Source organism: Octopus bimaculoides, chromosome 2, assembly GCF_001194135.2.
Source record: "Octopus bimaculoides isolate UCB-OBI-ISO-001 chromosome 2, ASM119413v2, whole genome shotgun sequence".
In the NCBI taxonomy this organism is placed as follows: domain Eukaryota; kingdom Metazoa; phylum Mollusca; class Cephalopoda; order Octopoda; family Octopodidae; genus Octopus; species Octopus bimaculoides.
This window is the reverse complement of record NC_068982.1, coordinates 125,710,347-125,724,775: the sequence shown is the minus strand read 5'-3', so window position 1 is coordinate 125,724,775 and position 14,429 is coordinate 125,710,347. Positions and strand designations below refer to the sequence as shown.

The window sequence follows — 14,429 nt, the reverse complement described above, 5'->3', positions numbered from 1 at the left end:
ATAGATTTTTAAATTGATGCCGACATTATCTGCAATATTGATGGAATATTTTCTACTTCACACAAATGATGTAGCGCTCCCGGTGGCGTTGGAGAGAGTGAAGATTGAGTCTTTTAGTCGACCCCAATAGTCAGTGCCTCTCATTGACCTCTGGAGTGTTTCCACTTTCATAATGAATTGCTTCGTATGGGGAGACCACAATAGGCAACAGTATTCAAGGTGGGGTCGGACAAAAGTAGAATAGAGAAGAATGGTGTGGGCATCTCTAGACCGGAAAGTTCTCAGAATCCAGGAGTACATCTTGCGGACCAAGTCAACCTTGCTGTTTACGTGGGAACTCCAGCTTAGATTCTTATCAACAATTACTCCAAGGTTTCTGGTGTTGTTGGACGACACTAGGGAAGAACATATGGTAATTTGTGGAGTATCCACTTCTCCAAAGTGGATCAAATCAAACTTATCTTCATTTAAAAGCATACTGTTTTTTTTTTCCCGCCCATTGGACAACAGCAGATTCGACTGAAGGCGTATTCGGTCTCCCATACCGTTTATGGTTTTCTGGAGTTTGGAATCATTTGCAAAGATTTTCAATGTAGAATGTTTGATGTTGTCCACTATGCCGTTGATGCAGATAATGAAGAAGAGTGGGCTAGACCGTCTTCTCTCAGTTTCCAACTGCCAAATCCACCACTCACAAGGCTTTGGTCGGTCCGAGGCTATTGTGGAAGACACTAGCCCAAGGTGCCACGCAGTGGACTGAACCCGGAACATTGTGGTTGGGAAGCAATCTCCTTACCACACATTAATTTATTATCTTTTGGCCTTTCTTTACTTTGTCTTGTTTCAGTCATTAGACTGTGGCCATGCTGTGGCACCGTCTTGAAGGTTTTATTCGAAGAAATCTACCCCAGTATTTATTTAAAATCTGGTGCATATTTTATCGGTTACTTTTTGTAGAATCACTAAATTATGAGGACGTAAACAAACATACACAGGTTACAAAGCGGTGGAGGGCTAACATCACACACACATACACACATATATAACTTCCACACAGTTTCCGTATAAGAAATATACGCACAAGGCCTTGGTCGGCGCGGAGCTATATAAAGGAAGACATTAGCCCAAAGTGTCGCAGTGAGACTGAACCCGAAACTACGTGCTTTCTAAACGAAATTGTGAGCCACACAGCCATGCCTATGTTTCCAATAGAAGTCAAAGATAATATTGTTTTAATCGAAGAAATCAGACTGGTGCCATGCTGGAGCACCACCTCGAAGATTTTTAATTATCACACCGACCTTAGTACTTAGCGGTATATATTTTATCACTCTTTTATTCGCTCCGCTAAGTCACATGACATGAACTTAGACAATCTTCTTTTTTAATCAGACAGTGTCTGCAGCAAAGATAGACACACACACGAATACATATCCACATATAAACAATAAATATACGGTTATATATGTGTGCGTGCGTAGACGCGTGTGAATTGACGGAGTTGTTAGAATGGTTGATAGAATGCCTCGTGGTATTTGTTCCAACTGTACTTTGAGTTTGAATCCCCTCTCCCGAGGTTAAATTTGCCTTTCATCTTCCAGGGTCAGTTAAAAAAAATATACTGATTCCGGTTGGTGAGTTGGTTATAAGTAGTATGCGCGCGCAAGTGTGGCAGGCTCCCTGCAGTTGCCTATCAATTCCATTCTCATGGCATCGGTCATTTCGAGGGTATATCAGAAGTCCAAAATACCACACAGTGGCATTGAGCTTCTTGCGCGGAGCTTTACCCGACTACCAAGCCCATATTTTTCGTCATCGACTAAGCGCTACGCTATACATCACGTATGCTTTAAATCGTGACTGACAAGAATTATACGTTGAGGACTATGTTGAAGTTGCTTAAGCGAACTGGATGGAGCGACTGGAGTTGTTAGATCCTCTTAAGTCTAAAGTTTCTGCTCACCATCCCTAATCTAAACTCAGATTTCGCATTTACTGACGATTGGCTGGATTGCTTCCTCATATCATGCCAAATGCTTTTGTATCCTGATTAAAGAGATTTTGTGGGAATATGGGAAGCAGCTGTTTATAAACTGGATGTATTTTATTTATTTTTTTTAAAGCAGAAGTTTTTAAAGTTTTAGATGGGTCTGTCCACAACCACCGTACAGTGTAGAATCTATAAAGTAGTGAGATGCATGCTACATGCTTCGGTGACCTTAGAAAATGTTACGAGATTAAACTGAGCTAATAACAATGGCTATCTGCAAACTTACTATTGCTTCTTACTCAAGCCATTGCAGAGAACGTATTTATCGGAACATTTCCAAATCCCATACTTGTTCTTTGAAAGTACTCCCGCCTATATACATCCATTTAGCAGCTAACACTTTACGACGATATATTTACGTAATTCCAGATCGGTGTTATGATGCAAAATAATATTCTATTAAAGGAACAAAACCTGAAGTTTTGGGGGAAGGGACTGGTCGATTACAATGAACCCAGAATTTCACTGGTACTTAATTTATCGACCCCGAAAGGACGAAAGGTAAAGTCAACCTCGGCAGAATTTGAACTCAACAACGTAGCGAAGGGCTAAGCATTTCGTCCAGCGTGCTAACGACTCCGCTAGCTCGCCGCATTATGATGCAAGATAATATTGCGTGAAAATTGGCATTTTAAATACGATCCTAAAAAAATTCTCTTCGTGTACATATTTAAAGTGTAGCTGAAAAATTGCTACGCATAATGTTCATTGCGTGCTGTCAGCAAAGCTACGGTCCGCCCAGGAAGTGCCGAGGACGGAAACTAGCATAAGTGTGCATTGGTGCTTGATACATATGCTTGAATCGGTAGTAATAGAAAAACAATTGGTGCCACTTGTAAAAGGATTGTTTTAACACCATCGAAGCAAAGATATGCGAAGTGATCTCTACTTTAGAGCAACAACGTGGTTTGGTAATCGTTCATGGCAAAAATTGTGGGATAGAGCACAAATGAAATATTGGTGCTTCCCCATTCTTTTACATATATAAATGTTGTTGAGAGAGAAGAACCCTGTTACAAAAAAATTGTGAAGTAGCTTATTTAGAATATTTTACTTTTTAAGATATTTTAGGTATTGCATAATTTGTTGAAGACTATGTAGCTTGATCTTATTTTATTAACTAGCTATGCACACCGGCGTTGCCCGGGTTTTATGACCTACAGCCACATTGTATTTGTTCATTTATGGGCAGAATCGGCACACGAGTAGTATGAAACAAACAACTCTTTATGAACGTTTCGCGGTCATTTTCTGACGAAGAACGCTGCAATTTCCGTCTACCAAATTCAATCACAAGTGTGGTTGGCCTAGAGCTATATTAGAAAACACTTGCCCAGGGTACCATGCAGAGAGACTGAACATGGAACCATGTGGTTGGGAGGCAAACTTCTCAGCCACAGTCATTCTTGCATCTAGTGTGTGTGTGTGTGTGTGTTTGTTGTTAAATCGAGTATTGTGTCCCACTATGTCCCAAAGTTCATCAACCAGGTAGCCGAAAGATTACTGAATCTTTTGATACCTCATGTCAAAATCGGCAACAGTTTTCGAATCCATAAGGAACACACACACACACACACACACACACACTTTTATTATATAAGAAAATTTTTCACTGGGTAATTTTGAAAGTGTTTATAGGTAGTGGGAATTTATAATCTAAATACACAAACGGAAATAAGTACAAATTTCTGACGAATGTTTTAGTTATGCAATCAAGATATAGATGTAAAGGAGATTCTACATTAGCCTTAATTATGCAAGGTTTTGTATCGAGACAGTTAGCATTAAGCTGTATTAATCCATCAAGTTATGCAAGACAATAGTTCGACTTAGTTTATTACCTTCCGGAGTCGATAAAAGTACTAGTGAAACACGACGAGAGTAATTTAATAAATTGTAACCCCACCCCAAATTATGGTCAGATACCAATACTAGAAAAAAAAAAATATATATATATAAAATTACCGTTTTCTATAACTGGGACGACTAACTACATTCTTATCCTGGAAAATATCTCTTAGCAGGTGACTATGAAAAGCAGGTTTATTGACCAGTAAAATACTTTCGTACGCAATGTTGAGAATCTCTGGGTACAGGCAATCAAAGCCGTTTTAATTTATCTCCACATAAACGTTCTATAAACTCACATTTTGCTGCGCAAATAAACCTTTGCAGAGAAGGGGAATAGGAAGACATCGAAACACCTTGCACTGTCTGACATTTCAAATACAATGTTCAACTAATCCTACATAATCAATATCTGCGCAAATACGAGTCAGGAAATTGCTGTCACACGATATTTGCCTGTACTTAAAGGGGGGGGGGAGAAATGCAGTGATGCAAAAGAAAAGGCCAGAAGTGTCTAGCTTATGTTTTTATTAGAGTAGACAGGATTTGACCAAGGTTACGATTTGCATTTTATAAAATAGAAAATAAAGTTTCAAGTACAATAATGGAAATACGTTCGAATACTGGATGGTAGGCCTGCATTGAAAATATGCAGTACCGTTTGATTTGTGAGACGAGGAGAGGTTTTTAGTACCTATTCAATGATTGTGCAATTCTAGATTACAAAAATTAAGGAATGTTATGCCCGCTAATACCTTTATTTGCTACGTATCAGGAAAAATCTGTCCGTTAACAGTTTAATTTCAATGTATTTTTATGCAGTTGACATTTTAACAAAATGTAACCCTTTGTCGAATCAGGGTTTATATACTAGCGAGCTTTTTTACTGCATATGTGCGCTGGAAGCAGTGACTATGCTGAAGGCTTTCCGCGGGTCTTTCAAGGTCGTTAACTTTTCATCGAAATCGCTGCAAGCCAACAACGGCGAGAAACACATGTATGGAGAGAGTTCCTGAAAACCGACATTCTGAGATTAACTAAATGTTGTGGTTGCTACATGGCCTGGAGTATTGGACTCAACATAGGTGATGGGAGGAAGAGGAAAGTACCCGATGGAAGGAGGAATGGAAAGGAGCCAGCTACAAAATGCAGATAGTTTTTTTTTTAATAGAAAAAGCGAGAAAGCGACAGAAGATGTAAACCAAGGACTGAAGCGTTCGTGTCATGCAAATTTAAGCGACTTTCCCTGGACGCTGTACAAGTTGTGTAGCAACAGTACCGTTCTAGATTTGGTAGCAATACTTTATTGTAGAAGTCCCGAAGATGGTGAGATGTAGTCAGAAAGTTTCTGAAGAGGACCATTTTTGAGATGTAGTCTTTGCATATAATATTAGCACTCACTAAACAAAATCCTGAAAATCAAGATTTGGCTGATAAAATTAAAAATTCATTACATTGCCGATTCAGTCAATTGGTTACTTCTTAAAGTGCTAATGTCAGAATAGAACTATCTAATCAAGTCAAAATTTAGAAGTTGGTGTAGGATAACATGCAATAATTCAGAATTACACTGGAAATAATCTTGTTAAGATAAGACAAATTACAAGTGATATGAAGTTAGAGGCATTCCAGAAATAACCATTTATTTATGTAAATAAAGCTTTTGTTCGCCTGAAATGAGATTGTTAGAACGCGAAGAAAACTCAGTGTAAAGCAACTCCGGGGAGGTCGTGTGCACTTCAGATAATATAAAAGTTCCTTTCACAAGTCATTGAAGATTGAAATTTGCTTTTAAGAAGCATCGATTCGTTCCACTTTTGGAAAAAAGTATCAAAAATTTAGGCAATTAAAGTTTCATTGATTCTGTATTACTTCTATGGCATAAAATTAGGAACCACAAATAGAGTCTATAGCGAAGAGAAGTTTTTTCTGAAAGCATTGGAAAAAAAAAAAAAATGATTTTGAGAACGCTATAATAGACTCGAACAAAATTTCCACGGTACAACCAGATTTGAATACGTTGCTTACAACTGGTTTTTTTTTTTTTTTAAAATTTTATTCTAAGCAAATAAGCCAAAACTAACAGTCCAATAACTTATAGTCACAATTTTGTTGAAAATTTAGTTTCTTCAGAGACATTTTTAGTAGCTACGGTTTGTTGCTACCGCCATATAGAAGTTTTGAAAGGATTCAGACTGGGTTGATCTGTAAATTCCACGAGATATCTGCCGTAACAACGCGCTAACATAAGCGTCAAAATCTTTAGCAAGACAAAAGCAGCACAAAGTACGCCGATGACAATTTGGTGTTCATAGAGCCAGTGAAACAAAGCTTTAGCACAGCCTGTCGCGTGAACGTTGTTGGCCTCAACAGCATTAATACCACAGTTATATTTATAAGAGATGCAACAAGAATCTGGTACAGAATTGTTCAAATAAGTCGACCACTCAGTGTAGTTCAAAATACCGCAGCAGTGCAAGTTGTTCTGTATAGTATTCCAAGTGTAAGCCGCAGAAATGCTCTCGTTATATTTCCTCTCAGCCACTTGCATTGTATGCACCACAATTTGGCGCACATAAGACTTTAAGGTAAGGCCAACGAGTCCAATAAAAGTTTCAGCAATAACAAGAATGACAAGTACGCAAGAATATACTGATAATAAAATGTATCTTTCTCTTACAACGATCACTAGGCCAAAAATCGAAGTCATACATATTAAGAGGCCGAGGGAAATTATTAGTACTGCTGGTACACTTACGCTATCACGGAAAACTTGTGCATACGCATGAAAGGATACTTGCATGACAGATCCAACAGCAATAAGCACCAACGAAACAACTAGAAAGAATGCGTTCAACAGAATTAATGTACATTTCGCAGAACACGATCCCATCGACATGACGCCTGCTTTGTTTTCTTTAAACTGTAACTCTTCTATAAATTCCTTTTTTTTTTAAAAATCTTTTAAGCATATTGGTAGCAATATTTTCTCTTGTTATGCAAATGAGTTATGTTTTTCAATAACTTTTGATAATTGGTGATATGAATTATCTTTCTATAGTTATTGATGGTTGGTTCGAGCCAGCAAAGACTCGAACCGATTAGTATTATAAAATGACAATTCGCTAATTATTATTTGCTGAAGAGACAAAATGGCTAAGAGCATAAAGGCTCCAAATTTGTAAATTGTGTGTCATTAGTTCGCATTCCACAGTAGTTGCTGTTTAAAGTTCTAAGTGCTTAAAATTAATGTTACGTTTACTTTAAAACGTCAAAAGTAACAATTTTGAATCCTTCCAAATAAAAAAAAATTAAAAAGCTCAGTATAAGTCCTCCTGCGATTCACTAAAAAAGGATTTTAAAGTGATAACCCAAACTAGCAAATTTTCATTCTTTTCAAATTTAAAATAAAATACAGAATTAAATTAAAACAGACCCTATGTCTATAGGAAGTCATCAAAAGATCATTTAAGGCTAAGTTGTAGAACAAAGAATCCTTATATTAAATACTTTGTTTATAGTGAAGGGACGGTACAGGAAATGCAGTGTTGTGACGAACGTCATGTGAAATAACCAGGACAGAAAACTGAGATATGTTTGCTGATCCCGCTATACAAATCTTATCAGGAATATGTTTTATTTCTTAAAATGTTTCTTTTCACTTGATACAGTTGCTTATATAACAGTGGCAGAGATTGTAAGTTTTATACATTTTGAAAGAACAATAATAGATTAAATGAAGGCGGCGAGCTGGCAGAAATGTTAGCACGCCGGGCGGTATTTCGACTGCATTTGAAACTTTATTGTTGGAGTGTGTTCGTGAAGAAAGTTTCTGTTAATTGCTATATCGTTATACCTATTGTTCGACTTATTGTTTAAAAATTGTATTTTAGTTTTCTTCCGAAAGCTATTTGTGGTTTTCCCCTTTGGGGGAAAACATTAATTGCCGGCAAGATGCCGAAAAGTGTGTCTTCGTCGGGTGAAGATTCATCGACCGAGTGGGAAGCGAAGAAGATCGAAAGTTTAATTTTTGATAACATTTCTGATGTTTCAGAAAGTGAATTCCTTGCATTACCAAAAGTTAAGAGTATTTTTGTATTGTGTATTTCATTCGATTCTTATATATTTTATATAATTTTTATATTCGTATTTATGTAATATAACGTATTACTGACCCCAATCAGTTGTTTTGACCCATTATTTGTATAGCCTCCTGTGGGTAATAAAGGAATTGGTATTTCATCTACCGTTACGTTCTGAGTTTAAATTCTGCCGAGGTAGACTTTGTCTTTCATCCTTTCGGGGTCGATAAATTAAGTACCAGTTACGCACTGGGGTTGATGTAATCGACTTAATCCCTTTGTCCGTCCTTGTTTGTCCCCTCTATGTTTAGCCCCCTGTGGGCAATAAAGAAATTAATAATAGATTAAATGATGGGAAACAGCCTTGAACCAGAACTGAAACCGAATCACTTTTTCTAATCGCCCCGGTTAAGTCTTACTGTCATTACAATCATCATAAAAAATGTTAAGTTTCCAAACTAGCAAGAACCATACAAGAGAAATATATTCTTGGCAAGCGAAGCCTCAAAGTCAGTTTCAATTCTCAGCTTAATTTTACTTATGTTCTTTAATGGCTTCAAATTTTGGCAGAACAAAAGAGAAGTCAATTGCATCGATTCCAGGACTTGACTGGTACTTTCTTTATCAACCCACAAAAGAATGAAAATCAAAGTCGATCTCGGCGAAATTTGAACTCAGAACAGACGAAATGCCACTAAGTATTTTCTATGGCATGCTAACGATTCTGCCAGATCTCCGCTTTTACTGTAATTTGTCTGTAATTTCTTTGCTGACCTTTCTAACGACTAGAATTCTATACTCCAGATTAAGATAATATAGTATTTTACATTCCACGAACCTTTTTATCTTCATAAATGATTTTGTGAGTAAAATGTAAATACCAGGTTGGTGATTGGCGTGAATAAGACAGCCATAACCAATAATATGAAAGGGATTCAGGGGAACAAGTATACTGCTTCATCCGTCGTGCGGATTAACAAGGTACGTTCTCGGATCTTAGGTAGAGGGGGTCTGTACGAAAAGTATATTGCAGTCTTCACCCAAAGCCGGTACTACCAGTAAGAAGCCTCCAACTTGTTCTGGGAGGTCTGGGGTGGAAGCACAATGAATGCGTGTTCCGGTATCCCGAAGTAGGTCCAGAAGGCTTGGGAACTAGAATGTCACGTAACCCCCACGTGTAAAGAACAAGAAGTTGTGGAGGAGGTCAAATGTTACGGGTTAGATATAGTCATTGTCTGCTCTACAAGGTTCCGTATCTCTGGTACAGTAGATTTGGATGGAGGGTGAAAACTTTGCTATTCAGGTGTGGTGCCAACCATGTCTGCATAAGCGGGAGTGAGGATACTCTCCAGCAACGGGCTGTAAGAACGGGCTGTTATAGAGTGGATCCCACTAGGTTGTGAGGGCTTGCCTCCTGGAGCTTAGGTTAAACGATGGCCCGCAGTGGCTGTTGCAAATATATACTCCAAACAGCGAAGTTAAATACAAATCCCTCCTTGACGAGGTCACTGCAGCTTTAGATGTTGTTAAGACTGAGTCATTTGTCCAACAAGGACATTTCAATGCATATGTTGGCACCGATCACCAGACGTGAAAAGGGGTGAGTGGGGGGAATAGCGACCCTGAACTCAATGCAAATGGAGATGCCTTATTAGACTTCTGTGCTGGAAATGGGCTCTCCAGTATGAACACATTCTTCCGACACAGGGATATCCTTAAGTACACCGGGTATAGGGGTACCTTGAGGCAGAGGTCACTAATAGATTTTGTTATCGTCTCTGATTCTATGCTGGACGTTCGTCTCTAGAAGGGTGGAGCTATCAACTGATCATCACCCAACTGTCTGCAGCCCGAGACTATCTACAGCAGGGAGAATTCACAAAACTGCTAAGTCCAGTGTGACTAGCTGGATAAAGTGGGAAGCCCTGGAGGATGATGAGATTAGAAACAAATATGCTGACACTATTGCAGCCATATTCAGAGATCTTTCTAAACAAACTGAGAATGTCGAAACGGAGTGTAGACGGTTTTCCTCTTCAGCTGTAAAATGCTGTGGACGAAAGCGGCTCGGTGTGGCTCCAGGTGACAAAAGAACACCCTGGTTTAACTACGGAGTTAAAAATGCCCTCCGGGAAAAAAAAAGAAGGCTTACAAAGCTTGGATTGGAAACAAGTCTCTCTTTTTGCGCAGGCGGTACTCTGAAGCATGAAAAGTTGAAGCAGGGACACTAAAAACTTCCAAGGCTAAGTCATAGTGGGACTTTAGGAAGCTGGACATCGTAAAAATAAGCCATCTTCCACACCTGCCATTAAGAAACATGGCTGGGGTCTCTCTACGGAGAAGAGCATCCTTAGGAGGTGGAGAAAGTACTTTGCTCATCCCCTAAATTCGGTCATAATAAAAATATTCTGGTGGACACGAGGTACATCTAGGGGTAAAGTCTAACCTCACTGAGGCTGAAGTCAGAGAGGTGATTAAAGAGTTCAAATTTAGAAAGACCACTGCAGAGGATGAAATTCGGCCTAAGATGTTAAAAGCTTGAATAGAGAAGGCTGACTCTGGATGACTCGTGTCTGATAAGAATCTTGGGCCCCTGGAAAGAAATCAAAGTAATGGCAATTTGGGGTGATAATCCCAATTTTTTAAAAAGGAGGCAAGTAAGATTGATCTGATTATAGAAGAATCTCTTTGTTGAACCTCCCGGTAAAGTCCACTAGGAGTCTGGAAAAGTGAAATAGGAATATTGTCGAGCTTGATGAAGAATAGTGTAGCTTCCGTTCTGGACACAACACAACCAACCAGATATTCACTGTACTGCAGGTCTTTGAGAAATCGTGGGAATATTGCCAAGTAGTGTACACTTGCTTTGCACATGACCGCGAACCGTGGGACATGTTGTGGGTCGGTTTGTCGGAGTTTAGGACTAATGGACAACTTCTGGTTGCCGTGATATCCGTATACGAATTCCCAGATGTCTGTAAATTTCAAAAGCTTTCAACATAGCGGTTGAACCTTGGCAAGAGTGTGTATTGTTACTTCTCCTTTTCATAATTCTTATGAACTGGACTGACATGCACAGCCTTTGTGGAAGTGGTATCACAATCAATGATTGTAGGAGAGGTCGACTGATATTTGCAGATGACATGGTGCTACTTGACTCATTCGAAGGTGATCTCCAACATGCACTAATTGAATTTGCTGCCGAATGTTACAAGGAAAGGATGAGAATGAATATTACGCATTTCCTGTTTTTCTGAAGTTCGTTACTGATTCTCCAGCAACCAGAGAAAATCAAGAGGTCATCCACGGCCAACGAGTTCCATCAGCTGTTTACATGGATCAAAACAGGGGTAAATGACAACTCATGAGACAATAAACCAGTGATACAATAAAATCAACTTCGAAATACAATCCTCTCTATGCAGGAATCCAAGATTTTCAGTCTAACTTGACAACTCACATCACTTCCTTCTAACAAGCAAACTACACATCCTTTTAATCTTTGAGATACATTTCTATATCTTTAGCTGTCCTGTCTACACTTTGTAGTGTAACCCTTCTGTGCAGGTTACACTAATTTCTGTAACTTTACTCTAAAAGGTAGCGCTTTCCCACCATTTATCTCTCCCATCAGCATTTCAGTCACTCGTGCTCATATTCTCTCTACCTATTTCCCGAAATACTTTTACTAACTCTGCTATGGCCCATACCTTCTCCAATTAACATAAACTATTTAAAGTAGGGACTTTCATGTAATTAATCGAATTAAGGACTTTCATGTAAGGACTCCTCTTGGTTTCCTATTCCTCGTACAATTCAGAATAGCAAACGATCTGGGATATGCATTAGTCTATCCCTAAACGTTTACTATTTGAATTGTCTTTCTTCTCCCTCCCAAATCTAGTCTTTACCCCGAGACTGCTGTCTCTGCAACAATTAGATCGTCCAATTACTGATTATAGTGGCAACATACTACTTACTACCGCACAACACCCTAACAAAAGTAATGTTATTGCACTTGAAATTAGCAAAGAATTCGACTGAGTCTGGTATTTGGAATCAACTAATTCTGCTAGTTTTATATCGGCAATTATCAGGAATTCCATTTGTACCTCGCCTCATTAGAGGCCGCTGAACGTTTGGCCGAAATCATATTTCTAGACACGGCTCTTCATTTCTCTTACACAATCAAAACCCACAACCCCACTAGGGATTTACCACGATAAAATGGCATTTGTATTTGGCTGTCACTTCGCACGAACTCGAAAATGCATGCCAAACCTTCGTTCAATCTCGCGTTACTGCTCCATACAATAGTCCCCATGTGCGAAAGCTCCTCAAGCTACTTCAACACAAGGTGATCCACCCCAGCAGCATACTCAAATAATGCAATTCTCATTATTCTCTATGATTCCTCATTGACAAATAGCTGGATTTGCGTTGAGTCAGATTTATTGAAAACTTCCTTGTCAATGTCATTCACCAGCGGTCTTACCTTCAAGAGTTTCATGGAAGCAACATTTTAAAGCAGTTGACGAGCAAAGCTTTCCACCGTGTCTGGAGCGAGAATTTTTATATTTGACTTGCTCGTTGTAGTTTCAATTCACCTCATTGGTCGAGTGTTATCTATTATATTGTACTGTTGTAACGTGTGTCAACGAGCCTTCTTTGAGAAATATTCTGTAATCTCTGGTGCACCAAGTTACGATAATGTTTCTCATACTCTTTTTTTTTCTGTACATAAACCATCTGCTTATAATCATTAGAATACACTCCTATGATTATAAAACCATTCACTCCTAGACCTTCCTAACATATGCATCAGTCACACCAAACCTTATTCAGACTAAAATCTCTTATCACCAGTGAGGAGATAAATGTTATTTGTCTGGAAACTGCAGCTGCTGCTGCTTATAGTTTCTTATAGAGCAGCGGTTCTTAACCTATGGGTCGTGACTCCTGGGTGGGTGTCGTTTGGGGGTTTCTCGGATTGAGTGTGTGGGAGCGGGGTCACGGAGTGTTTGGAAGAACGTAATTTATTTCATGTATGTGAAGTATTGCATTGCAGCTGCCAGCAGTGTCAGAACGTGCTTCTCTCCTTCTGTGACTCACATAGCGCTTTGCGTTCCGAGACAATTACAAAATTTATTATAGGTGTCACGATGATACGCTGGAGAGTCTCAGGGAGTAAGACGATGAAAAAGGTTGAGAAGCACAGAGTAAGAGAAAGTGAATGCTTTTAAGGAGAGAATCGCATCATGGTTTGTTTTTTAACCCTTATGTCGAGATAATTTTTCAAATATTTTCAATATTTCAGATTTATAATTTTTACCGTTCTTTAAAAACTTTTACTGCAACTAAAGAACATTTGCTTTTACATACTAACGATGCGATTTTCTTTTTACAGCTTTGTAGGTATGCTGCTTAATATCTATCTCTACAGCTCAATTGTCTTAAGGAAGTATTAATATTTTAAAAAATAACGTCTTAAAGATTAAATTAGCTGAAGGAAATTATAGACCATTTCCTTCCCCCACCTCATTTCCCTGTGCCAAAACTACTTCACAGATGTATAATTTCTTCGAATCAACATAAGTTCTGAACTGAAGCGTTAACTCTTGAGTTCAGTGTATACAATGATCTTTTGATTATCAGTGGCCATCCACCGAGTTGTGCTCAACTACTTATACCCTTCATAAAACGTTCTTGCTTAATCGATTCATTTGTCAACCAGTTCCTTATACGACCAAACATTCACGATTTTCTCGTCCACTATTAACTTTAACAGCCCGAACTGAACACCAAAATTTTGTCCTTATTACTCTTAACCAAATGAAGCTACAAGCACTCAATCTCGTTTTAGACTATTTGATGTTATATCAAGAATCGTATAACCCATTTGTTGTGTGAATAAAGTTTGAAATTGCATGCGTGCACGAGATCAAAATCGATTAAAACAGTTTTGTTATATTCCCAACTGAGTTAATGTTTTCAGTCGACCAAACTGTAAAAGTTACTCTTGTTATAATAACCGAAAAGTGATGGAAAACAAATTTGTGAGTTTGGAATCAAAATCCAGATTGTGAAAGGCTAAGTGGAAACTGAATACATTTCTTGTACAAGGACTAATAAAAATGGAAGGTAGGAAACTAAGAGAGTGATTTTAAGTTAACTTTCAGATCGTGTTTGAACCAAGTTCACGCTAAATAAGTCAAACATTTTAATTTTGTTAAGCTTATCTTCAGAGAAATCTTTTTAAATCCAGTCTGGTATTAATGCCTACTGTGAACTAAATCTGTTGGCTGGTGACCAAAGCAGAGTTCATGAATATGGAGATTTACGTAGTTAAGAAAAAGTAACCCTGAAAATATGAGCTCACCCCAAACATTTAAAAACTAATTGAAGATCTTGTTCAAAACGGGGGCACCAGTTTTCATTTATGTTTTATG

The 14,429-nt window shown here is 38.4% G+C and overlaps 1 protein-coding gene across 1 annotated transcript; it reads right to left on the bottom strand.

Annotated features, from left to right (window-relative positions):
- Nucleotides 1-1,796: 1,796 nt before the first annotated feature.
- On the bottom strand, nt 1,797-6,830 carry LOC106871217 (CD63 antigen). The gene has a single exon (XM_052965582.1). The coding sequence runs from the start codon at nt 6,795-6,797 to the stop codon at nt 6,060-6,062; it is 738 nt and encodes a 245-aa protein (XP_052821542.1). The 5' UTR covers nt 6,798-6,830; the 3' UTR covers nt 1,797-6,059.
- Between the last annotated feature and the right edge of the window lie 7,599 nt (nt 6,831-14,429).

What these genes read in the sequence shown, in the direction of transcription:
- LOC106871217 (XM_052965582.1), bottom strand. Translation starts at nt 6,797, where the DNA reads ATGTCGATGGGATCGTGTTCTGCGAAATGTACATTAATTCTGTTGAAC.